Genomic DNA, 26,262 nt, shown 5'->3' on the forward strand with positions numbered 1-26,262 from the left:
GCCCCCGCTCCCTCCCAGTCTCTCATGAATATTGAGCGGCCCCTGTTGTATTTCCCGAGCTCCATTGCGGAAGCCGAGGCTCGCCATATTGTGCGGCGGCGCCGGCGGTTGATCCTCGAGTCTCTCTCCGGCCGCGGCCAGCGCACCCCCGAGGTGGGGCAGGAGCCGGTGAGGCGGGCAGGCGGGACGGCGAGGGGTGCCGGGGCGGCGGGCTGCTGTAGCGGGGGAACGCGGGACGGGCTGCGGCCGGAGCGGCGGCGAGGCTGGGGGCGTGTGTGTGTATGTGTGTGTATGTGTGTGTGTGTGTCCACGGGCCGCGAGGGGCCGTAAGGCGATGGCGCCGCCGCCCCCGGCCGCTCGCGGCCCGCCCGTGAGGGCTCATTGTTCGCGGCCCGGGAGCAGTAGGCGGGAGAAGCGTCCGGAGCTCTTCCAGGGAAGCGCACCCGCGCCGCCCTCGGCTCACGGCGGCCGGGGGCCTCGAGGGCGGCTCCGGACCGAGACGCGAACTTACCCCCGGGCCTCCCGGTTGGGATGGGAGGTCCGCGCCGTGAGGGCGGGGCGCCCGGGGCAGACAGCTCTCCTTCCTTTGGGACTCGGGACCGGGGTGAGCTTGGGACTCCCCACTCACGGCCCCGCATTCCTGAAGAGCCGCCGCCTGCCCCGGAGTATCTGTTGCTGCCTCCGCTCACCCCCGAGGCGGCGTTGGGGGAGGGGGCGGCCGACTCGGTCTGCTCTGCTGGCAGCTTCGCGTTTTGAACCCCCCGGGATGGTTGGTGTTTGCCGAAATCCTTGGTCCGCTGTCGGCTCCCCAGTCCCCGGTCCTCGTTGTTAGAATCACTTCCTTGCTACAGAAGTCGCCTTTCTACTCTCAGAGATACTGTTGGTAAAAATCGGTCTCGCAAACTTCGATTTCGATTATTTTGCCCAGTGAAACAAATTACCGGTTCGTCTCCCCGGTGTCCCCACTGGGTGTCTTTAAGAGGCTGTCGGAAGTCTGTATGCCTTGTAACGTATTGTGAAAATGACAGACTTTCTATGCGGTGTGCGAGAAATCTTAGGTGTGCGTTTATTTCTTTTGAAACAAAAAAGCTGTGTGTCAGTAACGTAAGCTGATGATTTAATTAAAAGTACCATGAGCCATTTGCATTACATTATTTTTGGTAGCTTCCGAGATGATCAACTGGAGTACTTAGTGGAATTGGTAGCTGATGTTTTTAATTATTTGTAGTTGCTGAGTAATTTAGTAATTCAGATTGACGTTTGGTCTTGAGGTAGATTAATTTATTTTTCAGCTAACCATTCAGTACAGTCCTGGCGAGCTGGCAACCTCCTGCTTCAGTTTTTCTGGTGATGAGATTAAGGACATTCAACACCACAGCTGGCTTACTTTTTTGTGTGTCTTAAGTTGAAATTTGAGCCTTTGATTGATAAAGGACTTAAGTGGCAGTGATATTAATATTAACTCCTGGACATACCTCTTCGCCCTCGGAGGTTTCTCCATGTCACAACAGTTACCTACCAACAGCAAATACGGCTTTTTTTTTTTTTTTTTTTTACTTTTTTCAAGTGTGGAATGCACACTTGACATTAGTTATAGATGAAGACTAAAATGGAGCCTTTAGGTACACAGCTAGCTCTAACAGCTGTTAGGAGTAAAGACAGGATGATCAGGAGTTCAAGGTCATCATCCCTGGCTACATAAACGCATGGGCTTTATGAGACTGCCTCAAACAAACACAATCAAGCAAAAACAGAACAAAACCCTCTAAAAGGAGACTGTGAAGGATAATTGCCTGAGTCTTGCTAGGCTTTGATTTGAAAAATAAGATAATGGTACTCAAATGAGCTGCACAGAAAGCTTCAAATTAGAACAAGTAATATAAGGGACACCGCAGACATGCAAAATACTGGGAAGTTAGTGGACTTTGTTATTGTTTAATTTTGTTTTCTCTGTGCTGCTCATTCAAGGAAGTGCTGAGGTAGAGTATATGGAAACACAGACTTAAGTGCACAAATGTGTTTGGAATTTCATTAGTCTATTACTGATCTTAGGTTTCTGATGTCAGCTCTATACTGTGTAATCTGATTTACTCAAGGTTTATGTTCATACTGTACAGTTTTTTGAATAAAAGTGGTGCATGCCTAACGTAATGTATAACCAGATGTTTAGGCACAGTTTAGTTTCTATCTTATTAGCAAAGAAACAGGTTCTTCTAGTAAGAGAAATTAGTTCACATTAAAATGCACTTTACAGCCAGGTGTGGTGGCGCACGCCTTTAGTCCCAGCATTCAGGAGGCAGAGGCAGGTGGATCTCTGTGAGTTCGATGCCAGCCTGGTCTACAAAGTGAGTCCAAGACAGCCAAGGCTACACAGAGAAACCCTGTCTTGACAAACAAAAAAAACCACCACTTTATTAAAATTATGGGAGTGTATCTAGTATGATGTAAAAATAACTTCAAAGTTTTGAAACAATTCATTCACTGAATTCTGGAGAAAAGAAAAATGTACCGCAGTTTGAGGTAGGATTTTATTCCGTAATCTAGGTTTTCCTTGGACTTCTACAAGTCTTGTTGAGATTATAGGTATGAGCCACTGTGCCCTGGCACAATACTATTTCAGTCTCAACAGTACCTCCCCAATGGTAGCTTTTCCACCCAGGTATCTACCCAGCCCTAGGTTGTGTACATTCTGCAAACATATAAACCTGCTACTGATTTGGTGGATCTCTGAGTTCTGAGGCCAGCCTGGTCTACAAAATGAGTCCAGGACAGCCAGGGCTGTTACACAGAGAAACCTTGTCTCGAAAAACCAAAACCAAACCAAATAAAATTCAGAGTCAGTGTGTAAAATGTAAAAATTATTCTGAGGGGCTGGAGAGATGGCTCAGAGGTTAAGAGCACACTGTCTGTTCTTTCAAAGGTCCTGAGTTCAATTCCTAGCAACCACATGGTGGCTCACAACCATCTATACTGTGATCTAATGTCCTCTTCTGAACCTGCAGGTGTACATGTGGGCAGAATACTGTATAAATAATAAATAAATAAATCTTTTAAAATAATTCTGGGAGTATGGCTGAGCGGTGGAGATTGTGGTTAGCATGTGCAGGGCCCTGGACTTAGTCCCCAGAACTGAGGAAAATCAGCTTGAAAATATCCAGTCAGTTCAGGCCTGCCAGGGTTGTAACAGATTGCTGTTTCTTTCCTTGAACACTAGATGCTCTGGGGGCATTTCTGGGTCACTTGGAACAACAGCAAAAACAAAACAAAACCCGCATATTCAGCAGTCTCATCTCACACTTAGACTGAGAACAGTGGGGACTAGATCAACTCCACTGTGTCCTGGTTATCTTTGACTGTGTGGTGTAGCAGTAACAAGAGGGCAGTGAATATGTTTGAAGTATCCTGTACTATTTAAGTTATGTTTTTGTTTTTTATTCAAAAGCTTGATAGCTTGGATCACAAGAACAAAAATTCAGTGGCTTTTATGCTTCATGTTACAGAAACAAATGATTGATTTCACGTTACCTTTGTAAAATGGATTTTATAAAACAACTTCAAGTTTATTGAAGCAACAAGGCGTCTCAGGAGAGAGCAGTTAGACTCACTAGGTTTAGAGGACTGGAGAGATGGCTCAGCAAGTCTCTTCCAGTTCTCAGACTTCTCTTCAGAGGCCTTTGGTTTGATTCCCAGACCCACAAGGTGGCCACAGCATGACATACCGCCAATCCTAGCATATTTGGTGCCCTCTTCTGGCTTCTGCTGGCACTGCATGCATGTCGCACACAGACACACGTGTAAGCAAAACATCCATATATATATATATATATTTTTAAAAAACCACTGTCTAGCAGTGTGCTAAGTCCCAGTACAAATTTCAGGGCTGGAGAGATAGCTCGCAGGTTAAGACCACTTCCAGAGGTCCTGAGTTGTATTCCCAGCAACCACATGGTGGCTCCCAACCGCCCATAAAGGGGTCAGTCATTCAGGTATACATGCAGATAGAGTACTCATATACATAAATAAATCTCATGAGTTCTGAGAAGAGGATTTATGGAGTTGATGCTGGATTTTGGTAGAGGTCAACTGTTTATAAGGATACGTGGTGACTAGTTCTGGAAGTACTCAAAGATGAGCCTGTTTGCTGCCACCTCCACCAGGGACTGGCTACAGTTTTCAACTTAACAGCAACTTAAAAGGTTTCTCTCCTTGCCTTCCAATCTCCATTTTACTACCTTTTTAGCAGCCGGGAGTGATGGTACACCCCTTTAATCCCAGCACTTGGGAGGCAGAGGCAGGCAGATCCGCTGTATCTGCTGTGAGTTCGAGGCCAGTCTGGTCTACAAAGTTAGTCCAGGACAGTCAAAGCTACACAGAGAAACCTTGTCTCAAAAAACAAACAAACAATCCCAAACTATATTAGCAAAACCTAACAGAGATCCTACTGATAGGAATCATGAAATATCGGTGAATAATTTTGCTGTCACCATAGACTATTTTAGGAGGGTAGTGTTAGAATTGAGACAGTGAATAAAGGACCTGTGCAAATGGTACATGATAAAATACAGTGATGTTAATAGGAAACCATGCTCTTATCTTCCCTTTCAAAAAACATTATTTTCTGTGTGCCAGACCATTTTGCTCAGAATTAGAAATAGAAAAATACATTAAGGGCTCTGTCTTAAGGGAGTTCAGCTTAAGTGGGCATGGCAAATAAACTACTGTACAGTGTGTTACATGCAGTAACAGATGAGTGGTGGGTTTTGGGAGCCCAAAGGACATAGCAGCCAAGTTGCTGTTTCTTTGCTGAGCTCAGTTTAATGACTGTTATCTTATATTTTGGTCAGAGCCCCCTTTATTTCTGTGTCCATCTCCTGTGAAGGATGCTTTTGTGAGCTGTCTCAATTTTGTCATAATTATTGTTAAGTATTTTTGTGCCTTATTTATCCGAATTATAAAAACTCTTGTTTCCTTGTACTTTAAGTCTAGTGCTATGTATATAGATTGCTTAGTAATTTATTTTTTACTGGATAATGGGAATAAACTGTTATAGACGTATTTCCTCCTTCCAAGGTCATTCAAAAGTAGTTTGGGTAGTCAGTTTTTCTGGAGGTGACAATTCACTTTAGTTAATTGAAGCAGTTACAGCATCAGCAAATGATAGAAAAGCAACTTTAGATTTCTGATAGGCTATATCTCAGAACTTGTAGCATTTATTTTTTTATTGGCTAAAATAAGCCTTTCTTACCTTAAAAAGACATATTTTTATTCTGTGAGAGTTTCACATCATACAACCTATGACATTCACTTCCCAGCCCTTCCCCTTTTGACTCCTCACAAAAATATAAAAATAAGAATTTAAAAAACTCCAGTTTGTGTTATCTGTATATTCACTGGAGCATGGTCAAACTTTCAGTGGCCTGCCCCTTAAATAGAATGGAGTCCCTCCTTCCCCTCCCGCACCTCTTCCAGAAGCCAGCAGTACAGTTGTGGAGAGCTACTCTTCAGCATCCCATCACACTTTTTAAGAGTTCTTTTCAGTGGTTTCCTATCTAGGCTCTTACCTCTGTTTAATTTATGCTATTTCTGGAAGAGAAAACAAATTCCTCATTTGTTTTTGGCATATTTTATCATCAACTCTCCTCTATGTCCTTATTGTTGTATTGATGACTGATCTTTGGTAGCTGTTGTGAAATGTATAGATCCTACATAGTAGTTTGACTTTCTACCTGCTTCCTCCACCATACACATACCTATTGATTTAAAACTAATTGTTTACTTTTTAAAATATGTATGTATCCAAGCCAGTAATTGCATTAAACTTTCACTGTTTACATTACTTTCTGTGCAGAATTTAATTCAGCGTATGAGGGCTGTCTTGGAACTCAGCCAGATGTCTTCTAAAAGGCTTACTATATACTTCAGCATGAGTAGTGGGTATAGTAGAAGGAGCTTTAGAGTTGAGGGTAAGAGACCTGGTTTGTAAGGCTAGGATTGTATAGCTCAGGGAGAATGCTAGCCTTCCTTGCATATGGCCCTAGGCTCAGTCACCAGCCAGCACTTACAAAAGATGGGGAGGGAACAGACTCACTTCGTTTCTAGGTCCTGCTCCAATTACAAGCAGATCTTGAGCTGAATATGTTTGTGTATTCATGTGTCTTTATGCCCACCCAATTGACCTGATGGAGTATTTGTAAAGATAGTAAGAGATAACATAGGTAGATGACAGGGTTTTTGTTTGTTTGTTTTTCTTTTTGTTTTTTAAGTCAACAAAGCCAATTGAAAGGAATGTATGTGAAGAAAGAAACATTGATTTGTGGCTGGTGATAACTTTATGACTACATTTAAGTTTTTGAATTGCCATATTTGTAGACAGTTGTAAAGTTGAAACAGGACAGGGTTTCTCTGTGTAATAGAGCCCTGGCTGTCTTGGACTCTATTGGTAGACCAGGCTGGCCTTGAGCTCGTGGAGATCTACCTGCCTCTGCCTCCCAACTGCTGGGATTAAAGGCGTGCACCACCATCACCCGGCTGCTTCCATAAAATTTTCATTCATTACAGGATTATTATAGTCTTCTCTTTTAAAGTTTTTGTTTGTGATTTGTTAGTTTAAAACATTATGTAACCCTCCCTAACTGCCCCAGAACTTGCTGGATAGATCAGACTGGCCTTGAATTTATAGAAATCCATCTGCGTCTGCCTCTAGTGCTGGCGTTAAAGCTGTGCCACACCCAGCTAAAAAGAACTTGTCAAGATTACAAAAACCTCTCCTGGCTACTGAAATACAGACCTGTAATCTCTGTACTCAAAAGGCTGAGGCAAGAGGATCAAAAGTTCAAGACTGACCTACCTAGTAAGATCCTGAGCCAAAAAACTAAAGTAGGAGGGAAAAAAGTTATAAAAGCCTGAGCTGGGGATGTGTGTCATACAAGGTCGCTTGCCTAATGTGCTGTTCTGTGTTGTGCAGCAGTAGCACCACACATACCTAATTGATTATACAGAGCTTTGCTTTAGTAGGCATCACAAATATATAAACATATATGCTTGATATACACACTCATGGAGCTTTTTGCACTATTTCTACATCATTTTATCTTTTTCCTGAGATTATGAGATTATAGTCTTAAAGAATATGACTTTTTATCATAAATTTTAATTATTAGCTGCTTTTCAAAAGGATTGTTTAACCAGGCTGGCTTCAAACTGACAGAGATCACCTGCCTATGCCTCCCTGAGTGTGTCACCGCGCCCAGCTTCCCCTTAGCTTTTCAAACTGAACTATTTTTTAGGTCTTCTTCTTCTTCTCCTCCTCTTCCTCCGCCTCCTCCTTCTCCCCCTCCTCCTATTTTTTAGGTCTTCTTCTTCTTCTTCTTCTTCTTCTTCTTCTTCTTTTTAGGTCTTCTTCTTCTTCATCATCATCATCATCATCACCATCATCATCAATGGTTATTCAAGACACGTTTTCTCTGTGTCTCTAGTTGTCCTGAAATTCATGCAGTAGACTAGGCTGGCCTTGAACTTAAAGGTCTACCTGCTTCTTCCTGGGACTAAAGATATGACACACACACACACACACACACACACACACACACACACACAAAGTGTCACCATGCCCAGTTTCATTATTCTTTTATTACAAATATAATTTTCAACAATCTATACCGTCTCCAGAAACTTAAAACAGTTAGTGTATTTTTCTGCCTTGTTAGACTTTACTTGGTGGATCTGGGTGTCTCCCACCTAAGACTGCTGCTGCTACCCACCCTGCTGCTCTGGGTGTTGAAGTCAGGGCTTTGTGTGTGTTAGGTAGGACGTCTCCCAGCTGATCTATAATCCTAGCCCCTTAGTGCACATTCCTCTTGCTGTCACAAATACTGCGGTGGACTGGCTCAGTAGTTTGATTTGATTTTGAAGAGATAAAAAATTTTTAATTGCAGATGAGAACTGGGTGGTACCAGGTTTAAAGAATGTGACTTGTCATGTTGGAGAGATGGCTCAGAGGTTAAGGTTAAGCTGCTCTTCCTGAGGTCCTGAGTTTAATTCCCAGCAACCACATGGTGGCTCACAACCGTCTGTACTGAGATCTGGTGCCCTCTTCTGGTGTGCAGGTGTACATGCAGGCAGAACACTATATATAATAAATAAATATTAAAGAAGTAAAAAGAATGTGAGTGGTTGAAAGGATAGACATATGCTATGAACTAAATAAAACTAGATGGTTCTGGTCAAATTAAGCAAAACCCCTCCAAATTGCAGAAAGACCCTCATATAGTCTGTGGCACTAAGGATACTAATTCAGGTAAAACCTATGACTACAATTTCTTTAAATCTAAATTTAGATTTAGACAGACATGGAGAAGTATAGGATGATTATTCTCTTTCAGGTGAAAGTGTAGAAAGCCTTAAGTGCAGAAAGACTTAAAAGCTCTACATACATGCACACTTTCCCTCCTTTCTTGAGATAGAGTTTCTCTGTGTAGCCTTGGCTGTCCTGGACTCACTTTGTAGACCAAGCTGGCCTCGAACTCACAGAGATCCTCTTGCCTCTGCCTCCCTGAGTGCTGAGGTTACAGGCATGCACTACCAGGTTGCATACATATTGATCTTCTGATCTCCTGCCTCTACATCCTTGGGTTTGGATTACAGGTATGAGCTACTGTGTCTGCCTTCTTTGTAAAGACTAATGTATTATTTGCTTCTTTTTGTCTTGCTTTAGACAGAAAAGATAGCAGGTAATGATTGTGATAATGTTGTGACAAATGGTTGGAGTATTCAAGTTAGAAGAAAGTGTCAAAGATCAATCATAGCTCAGGAGAACGAGGCAAATTCTGTTGCTTAGAACATTGAATAATACTTTTAAGCTCTGTGTTGGTGGTACACGCCTTTAATTGCAGTGCTCAGAGAGACAGGCAGGCAGTTCTCTGTGGGTTCCAGGCCAGCCTGGTCTACAGAATGAGTTCCAGGATAGCCAAGGCTACCCAGAGAAACCCTGTCTCAAAAAACCAAAAGGAAAAAAAAAGCTTTTGATTCTACTTAACGTAAGTGTGTGAACAAGGAGACTGGATCTTCAGCTAGAATGATTAGCCTTAGTTCACCCTAGAGCGTAGAAGCTGGGCTTCTTTCCTTTTGGCGTGGAAGTTTGTCCTTCTATTTCTGAAGCCAGCGTTCTTGTTACCAGATTGTTTCCACCTTGTGGCAGCAGTGCTTTAGAAGCTGAATACAAATAGGCAGGAAGCAAAGGGATACCTTCACTGCTTTCTCTGTGTAAGCTGTTCTGGAACCACTATATTGAACAGGCTGGCCTTGAACTCACAGAGAGCTGCCTGCCACTGCCTCCTGAGTGCTGGGACTAAAGGCCTGCACCACCATGCCTTTTTTTTTTTTTCTTCTTGGTCTTAGAACATCCATTAATATGTTTAGAATAGAAATTGTAAAAATACCATTTCCTGTTCTAATCAGCACCTACATAGTCACAAGTTTTGGAGCCCTTTACTATTTTCTTCCTCATTTTCTATATAGTATTTTTAACAATCCAAAGGTTTCTTTTTTGTTTTGTTTTTAGTTCTGCTTTACCTAATTGGTCGTTGTTACTAATAGCTCTAACACAGCAATTTCTGGTCCTTTGAATATTATTGCATGCCTGTTTTAATTAGGAGTCTTACCTTTCTTAATTTGTCCTCTACTTTGGCCAGAGGTGTTTTCATTTTTATTTCTTTTTGCCTAAACTGCGTCTGACCATGTTATTGTGCTGTGGATCTTTTTTACATGGAGCCGCCTTACAGTCCTCTGGTTTACACGTCCAGCTTTACTACCTCTACTCTCCCTTCCTCTTTTGACACATTTCTTGTTGCTAAGTTTGGCCACAGCCTCACAAGCGCTGGGACTGTGTCGGCACACAGTCTCCCTGAGCTTTTGACTCAGACGCGGTGAGTGCCCTGAAACGTTGCTGAGCGTTGCTTTGCTGCTGCTTGTCCTGCCTTCTCTCTTCACTTAATTACTTAGTTACGCTTCTCCAAGGAGGAGTCCTTTCGCCTAGGGAGCCTTGTCTGGTTTCCCCCTCCTGTTTGACTGTGTCTTTGTGCTCTTGTAGTATTTATCAGGTGTGTGAAAACATATATTGGAGTTGTCATTTTCTATCGCAGTGAAGGCCTCTAGTAAATGTTTGCCCACTTTTGTTTTGGTTTTTGCTTTTTCAAGACAGGGTTTCTTTGTGGTTTTTTGGCTGTCCTGGACTCACTTTGTAGACCAGGCTGGCCTTGACCTCAGGGAGATCTGCCTGCCTCTGCCTCCCAAGTGCAGGGATTAAAGGCATGGGCCGCCGCCGCCGCCGCCACCACCACCAGGCCCTACCCACTGTTTTTATTATGGGTCTGCTAGCTAACTTACCATCAGGCAAAGAGAAGGAAAATAAAACTGCTGCTGAGGCAACTAGTGCTGATCATTGAAGGACCTTGAACCTGAAACCAGAGAGAAAGACTGAATTAGGAGCCATCAATAAAGCATCTTTGTGTATAGGCTTAGCGTTAGAGCATGAGATGAGATAACCACGGCAGGAGGATAGTGGGATACTGTATCCAGAATACTATGTTATATAAGTGTACATTTAAGTGAAATCTTTAAAATATTTATTTTCCTTGTAACGAGTAACTTACTTGTGGAGAGCCTAAAAAAATTAAGGTCTGCCAGTACCCAGAAAACAATACTGGATAATAAAGATTTGGAAAGTCAATCTGAATAGTTTTTTCTGTGTTCCATCATGTACAAAAAAATTACAATCCAATTAAGCATTAACGCTACTGCTTACAAAGTACTAGCTAACATAGTGAGTGTCCCAGATGTTTAGTACAATAGCTTTTCAATTAAAAAATGAAGAGCACTTTCTTTTTGTCTTTGGAAGCTTATAGAGATTGGTGTCTGCTTACAGACATAGCTTTAGTTTATAGTACTGAAAGTGGTGTGTATGAGGTGACAGCCACTGCAGTCAGGGTTAAGATGACAGTTTGCTTACTTGGACTTTCTTATTCTTTGGCTTGCCTAGTTTTGAGTACATTTCTAAAATCTAGCATCTTTATCCTGTTACCAAACATTACTTTAAGGAAGAAATTGTTGCTCTTTTGCATGTTATAATATAATGCAAGACATAACATGTAAAGCAAATGTTTAGAGATCGGACAGTGGATTTGAAGTGACCTTTATTTTGCTCTATTCAGAAAGGACACTAACCATGGAATAAAGTCATGAATATCTTTGTTAAAAATGAGGATATCCTGTTTTATTTTTTAGTGTTTAAATGAGCAAACGCTGGATGGTTTTAAGTGCTGTTTGTGGGGAATTAGTTCTATTGTTGTGTGTTACTTTTGACAGGTGTGATGGCTGAAAAATAGCCTCCAAAATCTATCTATGTTAGTTTCTGAAGGTATAAATGTTACTTTACTCAGAGAGAAGGCTTTTGCATATGTAATTAAATCAACAATTTTGAAATGGAGATTATACTGGATTACCCAAGTAGGCTCAAAATGTCAGCACATGTTCTTATAAGAAGGGGCCACTGAGGGACTAGGACCACAGAAAAGAAGGCATTGTGACCACAGAAACCAAAATTGAAATGATGTGGCCACACACCAAACAATGTGTTCATCTGAACAGAAACTTTCATAGAGCTCCCCTGCCCCCCTGCCCCCATGTGCTCCATGCAACCCAAGATAGATTTGAATGTGGGACAGTACAAAATCACAGATTTGAACAGTTAAAAAAGTATATATATAAAACACTTCAATTCTGCAGTTCTGCAGTGTAAACTTTGTAGATGACAATGTCAAAAGTGAGAAAGAGTAGCCCTGCCAACACCTTAGTTTATAGAACTGAAGTAGAATTTCTGGCTTCCAGATCTGTGAGAGATGTTTTGATGTACTAAAAGTATAGAAATGTCCTTTGACAGCTAGACAAATGCTAGGATAGCAGCCATTCTTCCAAGCATTTCTCAATAACCTCATTTATTCATTTATTCATATTTCTCCTATTGTAAAGGGAGTGTGATTATTGCTTACTTACTGGACTATAGTTTAACTTCATGTGTTGAAAATACGTTTCACAATTTGTATCATTGAAGCCCCTGGTAAACATTTATAGGCATTGAACGTATGAGACTTTAGCATAGTGTTTTCTCCCTCTCTCTCTCTCTCTCTCTCTCTCTCTCTCTCTCTCCCCCCTCCCTCCCTCCCTCCCTCCCTCTCATTTATTTATTTGGTTCCCTAGTTAGAGGGAAAAACCTTGCTTGTATTTGCTGTTTCCCAAGTGCTTGAGGATAATTGAACTCTGAAGGGGCATATTTTGAGATACTGATTTCTAAGCCATAAAATTTGAACACCAATTTGGGGACTACATATATGTTTGTACTATAATACCTCGTTTTCAAATACTAAAACTTTTTGTCTCCTTTTTATTCCTAGCAATGTCTCAGGCTGTGCAGACAAACGGAACTCAACCATTAAGCAAAACATGGGAACTCAGTTTGTACGAATTACAACGAACACCTCAGGTAATACAGACGACTGTAAGTTAGGGAAATGGGAGAAAAGGAAAGCGTAAAGAGAATTTGGCAGTAATTGTAAACTTACATGATAGCAGTCCTGAATCATGTGTTTGGCTGACGCTTCGGCCAACATTACATACTCCCATACCAGCCTCTGTTAGGCACTAGGGGAGCAATATTGAATATACTTCATGTGGGCTTAGCTTAAAAAATATTTAGAGACGAAACAACTTAATATTCATAAAATTACATGCATGAGAATGAATAAGGGGAAAGTCTCCTTTGTAGTAATAGGAAATATGGGGCAATTTGAAAGTTGGGGGAGGAATGGACACTTGTAAGAAAGCAAACATGCCAAGAATTGGAGGGATGGCAGGTTTGAGGCAAAGATGCTTAAAACTGTTCATTTTTAACATTTTTGTCCATGGATTGGACAGGCAGAGGAGCTCACTGGAGTCTGGAAAAAATATAAGATATTTAGGATTGTCAGTACATTTTAACCTGGATATGAGAATTAAGAGAAAAATCATCCAGAGACGTTCACCTCTTAGAAATTAAGTAATGGAGGGACTCCAGACTTATATTGCTGCCCGAGAGCCGGATACAGCTGTGCTGCGGCCGTACTGCGCCCAGTCTCCAACTAGAGGACCTGGAGAAAGAATGTTAATAGGAGCCAAGTGGTGTGGCACATGCTTTTAATCCCCACCACTCAGGAGACAGAGCCAGGTGGATCTCTGTGAGTTCAAGGCCAGCCTGGTCTACAGAGTGAGTTCAGGACAGCCAGGACTGTCACACAGAGAAACCCTGTCTCCAAATTAGACAAGAACAACAACAAAAAATGTTAATAGGAAAATATAGTTCCTTGGGCCACTTGCACTCTGCGTTGTCAGGATGGATACCAGCAGTCCAGTCTAATAGCCAACACCAAACAGCAGCAGGAATCTGAAGCCGTGGCACGATCCAGCAGAAATAGTATGGTTCTGCCAAATCAGCACAAGTCAGGGGAAGTGGCCAGAATGAGCCAGACCACCGTGAGAAGTTCTCTGGAAGTGAAGACCCATGAAGACCAGCGGAGAGTTACAAGGCGTAGCAGTGTGTAGCAACGCAAAAAGCGTCCTCCTACTGTCCATGATGTTCTATTTATACTTTACAAATATTATGTGCCCTCTCTGTTCACAGCAAAACATCACATGTCCCATCCAAGACTTCGTCTAGAAAAACACCACGATACAACTTAGTCTTCAAAGAAATCAGAAACTTTCACTTCATATTCTCCTTTCTGTTTAAAAAAACTTGTCTTTTTCTAACGTTAACAATCTATACATAATAGAAATGATTATGAGAACCATAAAACTAGAACTTTATATCACATTTTAAATAAGCTGCTTATATACAAAATATTAAACAATAGTCAGAACAACTTTAATTTTCTGTGAAGATATATATTTCAATATATAACAGTTTTTAAAAGCCCTCATTTTTCTAACAATATACAATAATTAAACAAAATAACTTTAAATTTCTATCAGTATACATTAGTCCGTACCAAAGTAAAATATTTAAGACTAGTAGATTCCACTTTATTTTTTAAAATTTTTACTCAATAATATAATGATGATCATGATATTATTCCCTTTCCCCCCATGTTTATATAAGAAAGATAAGAGAAAAAGAAAAATAGAAGAGAGAGATCCTTGATTTACACTTATTTTGAAGCCAGGTGTGGTGGCGCACAACTTTAATCCTAGCACTTAGAGGCAGAGGCAGGCAGATCGATGTGAGTTCAAGGCCAGCCTGGTCTACAAAGCGAGTCCAGGGCAGCAAAGACTACACAGAGAAACCCGGTCTTGAAAAATTAAAACAAAAAACAAACAAAGCCTTTATTTTGTTTCCTTTCTGACCATAACTAATAACAACCTACCACCCTAGATGATAACAAACACCTATAACACATCAAACAACCATAAACATCCATCCTACTTTTTGGGAGTGGGGGAGTTATGTTCTTAAAATTATTTGGGAGCAAAGATATCTTTTGCGTACCCTATGAAAATAGAGATAATGGCCAATTGCTGGGAAAGCTAGCTGTATCTTTCCAGTCTCTGTTTGACCAGTCTCTGTGTCGTTCGTCATTTGCACTAGCCCTTTTGAAGTTGATTTGTGTAAATGGTTTGGAGAACTGTGTGTGAGTAAATCACCTGAGCTATTTGCTTTGTGAAGCCATTGATGTCTCAACTGATAATTCCCAGCTTATTCCTTACCAGATTATTCCTGGTAAAATGTAATTCCCTGTAGATACACCAATCCTTTACAATCTTGGGGAATAACTCTGTGCTGCATAGCTCAGTTACTTAACATTTCTTTAATGAATGGAGAATGCAAGCCATACAATACAACAGCCTCTTTAACATGTTTTAGGTCTAGCATGTCTATTGGATGCCATGTCAACTCACAAGCATGGCTACTCTCATTACCAGGCATATGCTGCACAAAGACTAGGAAGGCTGATGGTGCCTGTGTAGCCCCAGGCATCTCCTGGTGGCACACTTGGCTCAGCACTAACCCCTTGTTTCTTGTACAGACTCCTGCTCTTCCTGGCCCCTTGCCTCACAGAGGTGTTCAGGACACCTGGTGTCGAAAGTGGGTGGGGCAGTCTGCCTTTCGGCCTAGTTTGCTTCCTCTTTCATTATGTGGGCAATGCCCTGTATTGGACACCAAGCCTGAACCCTGCTGTTCTCCCACTGGCTTCTTTTGTTCTCCAAGCACTTCAACCTCTGTTCACAGACTTTCTAAGTGCATAGCCAACTCTTCACACCTTTCTAACACAGGAGAATTGAGTGAACCTTCAGAGTGTTCAGCTTTCCCTCCAAAGTCTATTTCAACATGATATATATGAAGACTTAAGACGCAAAAACAGAAAAAAACCCCTCTGGGAGCAAGGCAGATCATCCAGCAACAGTATTGCCACCCCATCAAAACCTGCCGATTTCTCTACTGCATTAGAAGTGAAGTAACCCACTGTGCCTAAACCACCGCTGGGCGCCACATACAGGCTTAGGTTTTTGTTTTTGTTTTTTTAATTGACATTTATTATCATGTATTAGTATCCTGCCTGCATGTACACCTGCAGGCCAGAAGAGGGCATCAGATCACATTATAGATGGTTGTGAGCCACTATGTGGTTGCTGGGAATTGAACTCAGGATCTCTGGAAGAGCAGCCTTAACCTCTGAGCCGTCTCTCCAGCCCTAGGCTTAGATTTTTTTTAAAACCTACTTTATTTAGAGTTCTTAAACTTCACTTGTAACCCACTAACCAGAGGAAGGGGAAAAAGAATATTAAAGAAAAAAGGGTTGTGGACCTGTTTAGACATAGTTCCTTGGGCCAATTCCACTCTGTGTTGTCAGGACACCAGCAGTCCAGTCCAGTAGCCAACACCAAACAGCAACGGGAGTCTGAAGAGGCAGAAGGATCCAGCAGAAACAGCAAGGCTCTGCTGAATTGGCATGAGTCAGTAGAAGAGGCCAGAATCGGCCAGAGTATCAAGAGAAGTTCTCTGGAACAATTCTCTCTGCAAAGTGAAGACCATTGAAAACCAGCCAAGAGTTGGACGGCATAGCAGTGTAGCAAGCAAAAAGTGTTTTCCCATAGTTCGTGGTGTTTTATTTTGTACTCCTTCCAAACATCACACACCATCTCACAAGACTTCTGTAAAAACATTAAGTGCCCTCGCATGCCCTCTCAAAGACAGCCCCCAGAAAAATATCACATATACAACTGAGTCTCAAATCAATAATTTCCACACTTCATTTCTCCCTCTCTCCCTCCCTCCCTCCTTCCTTCCCTCCCTCACACCTACCTTTAGGGTTAAGGGCATTTAAATAATGCAGTGGTGTTAGGGTTTAAGAGCCTACAGGAATATTTTAGCTAAGAGAATATTGACTATGAGTTGGCCATAGTAGTGATTTGGATGATAGGTACATAGATGTTCACTTTTATGATCTTCAGTACTTTTGTGTGTTTGAGTTTGTAGACAATTTAAAAAAAAAGATTAAATAGTCATTCTTTTCCAGGAGGCAATAACAGATGGCTTGGAAATTGTGGTTTCACCTAGAAGTCTTCACAGTGAATTAATGTGCCCAATTTGTCTGGATATGTTGAAGAACACCATGACTACAAAGGAGTGTTTACATCGGTTTTGTGCAGATTGCATTATCACAGCCCTTAGAAGTGGGTATGTTGGAATGAGTTCTTACTGGACCCTTAGATTACAAGACAGTAGTTTTTTCTGGAGTTTGAAAAATATATTGCCCATAAGTGTTTGAGAACTAGAACCTTTCCTAGAGAGCGTACAGAATAGGTTTTAATTATTGGAGGGCTTTTGTCCTTCTTTTAAGATAGGATATTTCTTACATTGTGCCCATGCTAGTTGCCATGTGGTTCACACTTGCCTTGGGTTCCTATGTAGTCTCCTGCCTTAGCCTCCCAAGTGCTGACATTACGTGGGTGAGCCGCCATGCCCTGCTCTCAGGTGTCTCCCTGTCTCTCCTCACCCCACCCTTACCAATCAAATCAACTAAGGTTTCTGAAATCCTGATAAACATCTTTATTTGCTTTTCAAGGGGAGTTTGGTTAGCCATTTGACATTTTTTGTGTGATAGTAAAAATAACTGTTTAGAAATTGGACATTTTTCTTTTTAGCCCAACAATATTGTCATGATTACATTTTCTTTCTTTTTGTTTAGCAACAAAGAATGCCCTACCTGCCGGAAAAAACTAGTTTCTAAAAGATCACTAAGGCCGGACCCAAACTTTGATGCACTCATTAGCAAGATTTATCCGAGTCGTGATGAGTATGAGGCTCATCAGGAGAGGGTGTTAGCCAGGATCAATAAACACAACAATCAGCAGGCGCTCAGCCACAGCATTGAGGAAGGGCTGAAGATCCAGGCCCTGAACAGGTATGTGAGAAGGAGGACTACCTGACGAGCAAGGTGAAGTGATAAATAGCTGTTCTGTACCGCTGCCTTCTCTGACAGAGATTATACACACTCTAGGGAGTTGTGTTTAAAATGCTAGAACCTTGGCCTGTGACATCTGCTGAACCCATAGTGGGAGGAGAGAGCCAACCTCTAACAGGTAACCTTTGGCTTGGACACACATTCCCGTTCCCACAGATGTAACACACGCGCACGCGCACATGCGCGCGCGCGCACACACACACACACACACACTGAAAATAATAAATGTGAAAACCATCTTCTTGTGCCTCTTCGGCATGGAATAATTATATTGAGAGGGGAGTCTGTATATATCCCTGATTGTTTTTAAGGTCCCTTTTTAGTGAAGTTTTCATCATAATGGTTTGTTATAATGTCCTTGTGAAAGTTATTAGTGACCTTTACGTTAATTATACAATACAATGGTTGATTGAGCTGAAGACTTCATTGTGCCCAGCAACATTTAATGCAATTTATTTCTCTTTCCTCATGTAATAGTTTCTTGTCTGGATTTCAGGAGAGACTACTTGCCCTTTTTGTTGTTGTTATTAGCTATTCTTTCAAAATTAATTTATTAAGTGTTCATTTCTCTAATTCTTACAAATGGAGTGTTTCCAGCATCATTCTTTGTCCAGCTTTCAGTACAATAGCTTTTCTGCAGATCATTTCCTTTAGTTTCATGCTTTAATTACCATCCATTTCATACCTAGGCTGGACTGCTGGATTTTAGCCTGAATTTATTTCATCTTCAGTAGCTGAGAGATTGTTCTTTGTATTTAAGACAGGGTCTCACTATGGAGCCTTGGCTGGAACTTGAGCTCACAGAGATGGGCCTGCTTCTGCCCTCTGTGTGTTGGGATTAAATGTGAATACAGCCATAGGTGGCCTCCTCTTGCATAATTAAAAAGCATTTCAGAATTAGCATATTCAGCACAAAGACTGTATCAGGACCCTGCTTATTTCCGTTGTTTCCCTGCTTTTAGCTAATAGTTTAGCCAGCTTTCAGGGATAGTCCTCGTTTTTCAAATAGGAGATGCACTGGGCATGGTGGCGCCGCCTTTAATCCCAGCACTTGGGAGGCAGAGGCAGGTAGATCTCTGTGAGTTTGAGGCCAGACTCTACAAAGTTAAGTCTAGGACAGCTACACAGAGAAACCCTGTCTCAGAAAAACAAACAAACAAATCTCAAATAGGAGGTGCTAGTAAAATGGCTGTCATATGACTCAACAGCAGAACGGCTTGTAAAGTTTTTTTTTACCTCTCCATCTTCAGGTGTCATCCCAGATCAAGTAATTGGAGCCTCCACATACTACTGTTTCTGTGTTACAAATGATTCTGATGTGGTCAAAAACCCCTCTGTCAGCTGGGTGTGGTGGCGCACGCCTTTAATCCCAGCACTTGGGAGGCAGAGGTGGGCGGATCGCTGTGAGTTTGAGGCCAGCCTGGTCTACAAAGTGAGTCCAGGACAGCCAAGGCTACACAGAGAAACCCTGTCTCAAAAAACAAAAAACAAAACAAAAAAAACCAACCCTATGTCAGGCTGGAGAGATGACTCAGAGGTTAAGAGCACTGTCTGCTCTCCCAAAGGTCCTGAGTTCAATTCCTAGCACCCACATGGTAGTTCACAGCCATCTATAAATGAGATCTGGTGTACTCTCTTGGGGGGCAGGCAGAACACTGTATACATAGTAAATAAATATTAAAAAAAAACTCTGCTGTAAATGTTAAAAGATGAGTTCCATTCTGTGAATACAACTATATGTCTGAAAGTAAGATGCAGAGTTAAATGTTCATTGCACTTCTTTTTAGAGGATTGCACAATCCTGAGTTGTTAAGGCTTACTAGTTTTTTACTTTAGTTTCACGAGGAACACACTTTTCCTTGGTAAAATATTTCTATAGATAGCTTCTGGTTTTGCCTAACCCTTTGGAGATTAGAGGGTAATTTGTGGGTGTCAGTTCTTTGCTTCCATCAGATTGGTTCTGAGGTTGGAACCTAGATGTCAGGTGACCACAGGGCCCTTTTCTGTACCATCTGCATCGCCTGGCCTGTGCGATATACAGACTCTTGATTGGGAGCTACTTTGTAGTTTCCTTACTGTTCCTCAGTGCAGCCCCCTGTCTGCCTTCCGCCCTGGGCTATCCAGGCTTCAGGCTCGATGCTCACCAAGCTGAACTTGGGGAGGGAAGCTTAGTGGGGCTAGTGGGACTCTGTTGGTGAGTGCATGAGAAACAGCCTTTGGTTTAATTGAGGGGTACAAAGGCTATTTTTAAACCTTGGGGGAATGGGTAGAGGGTTTCGAGGTGAGTGTACATCATTGGCCAGGCCCACGGTGCTGGGAATACCTTATTTGCATGAAGAGGATTCCGGGTGCTTGCTGGCATAACCTTTTAAGGAGAGAAGAAGTTTAGTCTCTTTGGCCATCAGGCTATGTGACCAAGGGTGGCAAAGGTAGGCCTCATAAAGCTACATGCTCTGGGACCTGCAGGTTCAGGTAGGGAGAGAATGGTCCTGTTCCTGCCCTTGCCAGTCTCAAGATTCTGGGGGTTTGGACACAGCTTGACCTCATTCTTGCTCCCCTAGTCAAAAGGCTCCCCAGCCCCACACTTCATCTTAGCTTCTGCCTCTCAGGGCACTTGAGTGTGTTCATTCTTTCAGAGACCCTGTCCCAGATGAGGCATATGGTACAGCTCTTTCACTTACTTTGACAGTCTCTGCTGAGTGCTGTATATACTAAGACTCCATTCCATCCTTCCTGCCTGCCTTTCTTCTACAGCACTTACTTTCTGACATGGGTTCCCTGCTGCACTAAGAGAATGAGCCTTTAGGGAGTAGAGAACATCAGAATACCAACTCCTACAATCCCAGTACTTAGAACCAGGCTTAGTTTAAAATAACTAACTGCTCAGTAAATACCTCGAATATGTGAATTTAAAAAAATTTTGATAATGTGAAGTAAAATTATTTTCTGTGCAAAGTTTTGGTGTATCCACTGCTGGCATATTTACTTTGGAGTCTAGATTCCACTTTGAAATGTTTTTCCCTTGAATTTTTAAAATACGTTCATACACTGGGAGGTGGTGGCGCACGCTTCTAATCCCAGCACTTCAGAGGCAGAGGCAGGCAGATCCCCATGAGTCCGAGGCCAGCCTCGTCTACAAAGTAAGGCCAGGACAGCCAAAGCTACACAGAGAGACCCTGTCTTGAAAAACCAAAACCAACCAACCAAACAACTTTCATATAGATCTATTTTATGTAGTAAGTAGCTAAGTATTTATAATTTCATCCTCCATTCTAACTCTGTCCTTTTGTCATTTTGTGAGATAGGGTCTTGTCATATAATTCTGCTATATGAACTATAGAACTAACAGTATAGAGCAGGCTGGCCTCAAGTGTGTGGCAATCCTCATGCCTCAGTCTCTCAAGTACTGAGATTACAGTGGTGAGCCACTACCCCTAGCCACAATTTTAAGTTGTTTATTGCTCTTCATATACTAGTCAAGACTTGTAAAATTTTACCGTCAGGACAATGCATCCTACTTAGATGTCACTTATTTTTTCTTACCTGAACATCTTTTTTTTTGTTTGTTTGTTTTTTTGTTTTCTTGAGACAGCGTTGGCTGTCCTGGACTCACTTTGTAGACCAAACTGGGGTGGAACTCATAGTAATCCACCTGCCTCTGCCTCCCGAGTGCTGGGATTAAAGGTGTGCGCCACCACCACCCGGCTCCTGAATATCATTCTTCAAATGCTGCCTAACATGTTACAGCAGCTTTGCTGCTTTGGCTTCACATAGTCATTTGTTGCTGTTGAGTTAGTTTTTTGGTTCTTTTTCCATCATGTGGGTCTTTCCATATATTTAATAAATTATGTTAACCATATTTAAATATTAAGAGAGCTTATTTAACAGAATTCTTTTCATCTTATAAAACAAACTCAGCTGGGCATGGCAGCTCAGCCCTTTAATCCTGGGGGGCGGGGCAGCAAATGGACCGCTGTCTGTCTGTCTCCTCCTCTTCCTCCTCTTCAACTTTTTTTTTTTCTGAGACAGGGTTTCTCTGTGTAGCCTTAGCTGTCCTGGGCTTGCTTTGTAGACCGGGCTGACAATTTACAGCGATCTGCCTGCCTCTGCCTCCCAAGTGCTAGGATTAATGGCATGCGCCACCACACCCGGCCTCCTCTTTTTTTTTTTTTTTTTTTTTAAATAAGGTTAAGCAAACAAATGTCAAGGTATCAAAAAACAAACAACACCCAAATTCTGAACTTGAGTAGAAAACTTGGCTTGAAGTTTGATGCTTTAAAGATCCTAACGAAAGCTTTATTACTTTTCTCTTCTTAATTAGATTACAGCGTGGCAAAAAGCAACAGATTGAAAATGGCAGTGGTGCAGAAGATAATGGCGACAGTTCACATTGTAGTAATGCATCCACACACAGCAATCAGGAAGCGGGCCCTAGTAACAAGCGGACCAAAACATCGGATGATTCTGGGCTTGAGCTTGATAACAACAATGCAGCAGTGGCCATTGACCCGGTGATGGATGGTGCTAGTGAGATAGAGTTGGTATTCAGGCCCCATCCAACACTTATGGAGAAGGATGACAGTGCGCAGACAAGGTAAGTGTGTGAATTAGTTACCTGATTTCAGAGGGTTTAATTTGGAGTGTAGTAGGACAGTTTGTATATGAAATAAAATCAGTATTTGCCATCCTAGTTTTATGGTTCGATTTGAATGAGATAGCTTGTTTGCCCATTCCTCCTCCCTCCCTTCCTCTCTTTGTATGAAATGTTGTTCTTCATAAAGGAACAAACCTCATAGGCGATGAAGAAAAAGGTAATCCAGAGTAGGTGCTGAACTAACACTGGTAAGGGTGAGCTCCAGTGAGTGCAAAGAAACATCAGGTGTTTGTTGAATGAGTAATTGAATAGTATACCTTGTTAAAAAATCCTAAGGTCAGCACTTCTGTGTTCACCTTCATCCTTCAAAACCAGAATAATTCTTTTCTTTTTTTCTTTCTTCTGTTTGTTTTTTTGTTTTTTCTTTTTCTTTTTCCCCCTTTTTTTGTTTTGTTTAGTTTTAGACAGGGCTTCTCTGTGTAACCTTGGTTGTCCTGGACTCACTTTGTAGACCAGGCTGCCTTGAATTCACAGCAATCCACCTGCCTCTGCCTCCTGAGTGCTGGGATTAAAGGCGTGCGCCACCACGCCCGGCTGAAATGTTAATTCTTAGACAATTCTTATTCTTTTTTTTTTTTTTTAAGATTTATTTGTTTATTGTATATGAGTGCTTTATCTGCAAAAGAGGACATCAGACCACATTATAGATGGCTGTGAGCCACCATGTGGTTGCTGGGAATTGAACTCAGGAGCTCTGGAAGAGCAGGTGGAGCTCTTAATCACTGAGCCATCTCTCCAGCCCCAACAATTCTTATTCTTAATATTCGTCGTGTTGCATCCAACAGATTCTTGTAATTGGGTTTGAAAGGTTTGCTGATTGATTTATTTTTTAAAATTGTAAAATTGTTTGATTTTTTTGTTGTTGTTGCTTTGTATTTTAGAAGGTAAAGGTGATGAACTTTCATGTCTTTTCTTTTTATAAAGCAGTTAATTTCTAATGTTTTTAGAAATTGGGACATGTTTTACATGGCTTTTTGGCTATATAATTTAGGAACATTTTTGTTATAGTCAACAAATTGAATTTTTGATGCTTTATTCTTTTAGATACATAAAGACTTCGGGTAATGCTACTGTTGATCACTTATCCAAGTATCTGGCTGTGAGGTTAGCTTTAGAAGAGCTTCGAAGCAAAGGAGAATCAAACCAGATGAACCTCGATACAGCCAGCGAGAAGCAATACACCATCTATATAGCGACAGCCAGTGGCCAGTTCACCGTGAGTATTTACATTAATGGGCTGTTGAATGTGTGAGCTCCTTGACCAAGTGGCCAGTAGTGGTGTGGGGTCTGTTTGGAATAAGAACCCTGAGGCCCCGAAAGGAAAAGTAGCAGATAAGTGGCTTGTGGTGCCCTTTGTTCTGCTGTGGCCTTTGCATTAGTTTCCCTATTACTGAGCACAGTACACTCTCATGACATCACCTCTCTTTTGTTACAGGTATTAAATGGCTCTTTTTCTCTGGAATTGGTCAGTGAGAAATACTGGAAAGTGAACAAACCCATGGAACTTTACTATGCACCCACCAAGGAGCACAAATGAGCTTTTAAAAATCAATCCTGAGACTGAACTTTTTATAGCCTATTTCTTTAATATTAAAGATGTTCCATCATTGCCGTTAGGGACAGATCTGGGATAATGTTCAGTTTTCTTTCTGAGCCAGACTTGTTTACACTATTAGATTCATTTCCCCTTAATTTAAGACTTACTTTTTGGAAGGGACTCTAGTAACTTAGTAGTCCCTTGCCCCTTTAAGAGTATAACTAAGTTATATACTTACAGGAAGTGTGGTTCCTTTGGGGAGGACACTTAGACTTGGAGTGTTTCCTAGTTCTCTATTTTTTCCTTCCTTCCAGTTTTTGATCTTTTGAGACAGGCTCTCATTATAAAGCCCTGGCTAGCCTGGAACTCATTGAGTAGACCAGGCTGGCCTTGAATTTGGAGTGATAACTCCTGCCTGAGTCCTGGGGTTTAGGCATGGATTACCATGCCTGGCTTAAGATTCATTTGGCCATCAGCCATCTTTCCCCTCTCAAAAGTTTTTTAGCCTAAAGAGTGTTAGACAATATGTATTCTGACTTTTTCCCTTGGAGTCTTGTATATTTATAGTTTTCTATATAAACTGTAGTATCTTCATGAAGACCGAGGCTCAAATTTACTGTGCTTAAAACAATTCTCATAGGATTATTATTTTCATGGTATTTTCTTACATAATATCTCATTTAAAAAGAGGTTCTTTATGAACTTGGTGTCCATTGTCATGCAATGTCTTTTGTTTCTTCATTTGTTTTCACTATAAGCTTAGGATTTCTGGTCATGGGAAAGAAAACTAAAGTTCTCTGAGAACATGGTTCATTACAGGTTTCACTCAAGACAGAAAAGTTGGAGATAATATGTATTGCTCTGTGCAGTTGAGAGTTCATTTCTTCTGTATTAGTTCTGCTGTTCAGTTCCTTTATTATGTATGTTTAATGCTTTTCTTTATTAAAATACCAGAGATAACGGAGATATTTTGCACTTTAGCCTTGATGAAAAAGTACAAGATATGTTCAAAGCTTCCCTTAATTTCTTATTAATTCTAGAATAACATGACACCTAGAGTTAAAAAAGGGAAAAGAAAGGTTGCTTTTGTTGGAAGAGTTCTTTGTATTTTGAGTTGCTATGTTTTTATAAATTTAGTGTGCTGCTAATTACACTCTAGAAGCAGGTTATGGAGTGTGTGAACATTGCTCTGATACATAATGAGACAGTCCTGTAGAGAATTTCTGCCAGTTGAGTAGTCATTCAAATATTCTTAGTTTTGTATTAAGAAAGTATTGATAGTTTGGGAGCCACAAGGCTTTATGCTGACCAGTCAGACTTAAGTCTTATTTTTCATTTCTGTCCTGATTCTACATATGTCTCCAAGTTTATATTCTCACAGTATTTACAAAGTCATGTTTGCATTGAGAAATTTCACCCAAAAGGGGTTTGATAGGAGGAAGTAGACCTCCAGTACCATTTGTAACTCAAGTCTGTCTAGTCGTTAAAACTACTTATCTGTCAGTATAGACAGTTGGGGGCTAGCTTGATGCTTTCAATCTTGAGCCAAGTATGAAAACTTACAGGCATACTCAATTTTTTACAATTTTATTGAAAATATTTGAAATCTGTTTTTACAATTTTTTTGGTAATCTGTGCCATAAGATTTGAAAACCACCAAAAATTATAAGAACTTTTCTATCTAATTCCTTTTCTGGGTTAATGTTAGGTTGTATACATTATTAATGCATGTTTGCTGAATATAACTCTTGTTTTGTGATGTAATGGCTTAGATTTTATTGGTGACATATTAGATTAGTAGTTGTATTAAATGATTAAATTCTCCTTGTGGTTATTGTGAAATTTATATAAGCTTTGTGCTTAGAGAATGTATGTTTCTGCCTGTCAGTATGGGAGCACATAAACTGTTTGCATCATGTAGTGAAGTTATTAGATGTGGACTCCTTTGCCAAATACATAGGTCATTGGTAGAACACTGAGTGCAGAGTGAGCGTGTGTCTGTGTCTGTTTATGTGGGGCTGGTGGCTAGATTGGCAGGAGAATATAGATGGCAGAAGAAATGCTGTTACCAACCAAGGATTCCAGGGACATTCATCTCCTCCCTGCAATCACTGATACAACCAAATCTACAGATCTTCCTTGTTTGGGGAACTTAGAAGTCAAAAGGTGTACTTGTGTTGCATAGCCACCCTTGAGCTCCAGGGCTCAATTAATTCTCCTGCCTCAGTCTCCTAAGTAATGAGGTGCTAACTATAGAGCATAATGCTCATTTTAAACCCTCTTCCTGGGAATGGGGTGGTATCTAGTGACTGTATGTACATCTGTACTATATGTTAGAATTACCTCTATTTCCAAAACTTTGAACTTCCCAAACAGAAACTTTACACACTAACCAGTCACCCTCATAAACTCCTCCGCCCTATTTGATCATTTCTGTTCCACTGAGCCCTCTTTCCAGCTTCTAGTTTGGATTTTGTTGTTGATGATGATGTTGTTTTTCAAGACAGGGTTTCTCTGTGTAA

The 26,262-nt window shown here is 41.2% G+C and overlaps 1 protein-coding gene across 3 annotated transcripts; it reads left to right on the forward strand.

Annotated features, from left to right (window-relative positions):
• Positions 1-25,564, forward strand: RNF2 (ring finger protein 2). Of its 3 annotated transcripts, none has more exons than XM_084782331.1 (7): positions 1-168; positions 12,447-12,535; positions 16,602-16,762; positions 17,274-17,489; positions 21,871-22,143; positions 23,248-23,419; positions 23,639-25,564. In XM_084782331.1, the coding sequence occupies exons 2-7, from the start codon at positions 12,449-12,451 to the stop codon at positions 23,738-23,740; spliced, it is 1,011 nt and encodes a 336-aa protein (XP_084638457.1). In that variant the 5' UTR covers positions 1-168; positions 12,447-12,448; the 3' UTR covers positions 23,741-25,564. The 3 variants fall into 3 exon arrangements, with proteins under 3 accessions (XP_084638457.1, XP_084638458.1, XP_084638456.1); XM_084782332.1 differs by having other exon boundaries at positions 1-153; XM_084782330.1 differs by lacking the exon at positions 1-168 and adding an exon at positions 580-604.
• The last annotated feature ends 698 nt before the right edge of the window (positions 25,565-26,262 follow it).

Source organism: Acomys minous (assembly GCF_964271855.1).
Source record: "Acomys minous genome assembly, chromosome: 1".
In the NCBI taxonomy this organism is placed as follows: Eukaryota; Metazoa; Chordata; class Mammalia; order Rodentia; family Muridae; genus Acomys; species Acomys minous.

What these genes read in the sequence shown, in the direction of transcription:
- RNF2 (XM_084782331.1), top strand. Translation starts at nt 12,449, where the DNA reads ATGTCTCAGGCTGTGCAGACAAACGGAACTCAACCATTAAGCAAAACA. An exon ending in AATTACAACGAACACCTCAG is followed by an intron (nt 12,536 to 16,601) that starts GTAATACAGACG and finishes ATTCTTTTCCAG; the next exon opens with GAGGCAATAACAGATGGCTT. An exon ending in AAGATCCAGGCCCTGAACAG is followed by an intron (nt 17,490 to 21,870) that starts GTATGTGAGAAG and finishes CTTCTTAATTAG; the next exon opens with ATTACAGCGTGGCAAAAAGC.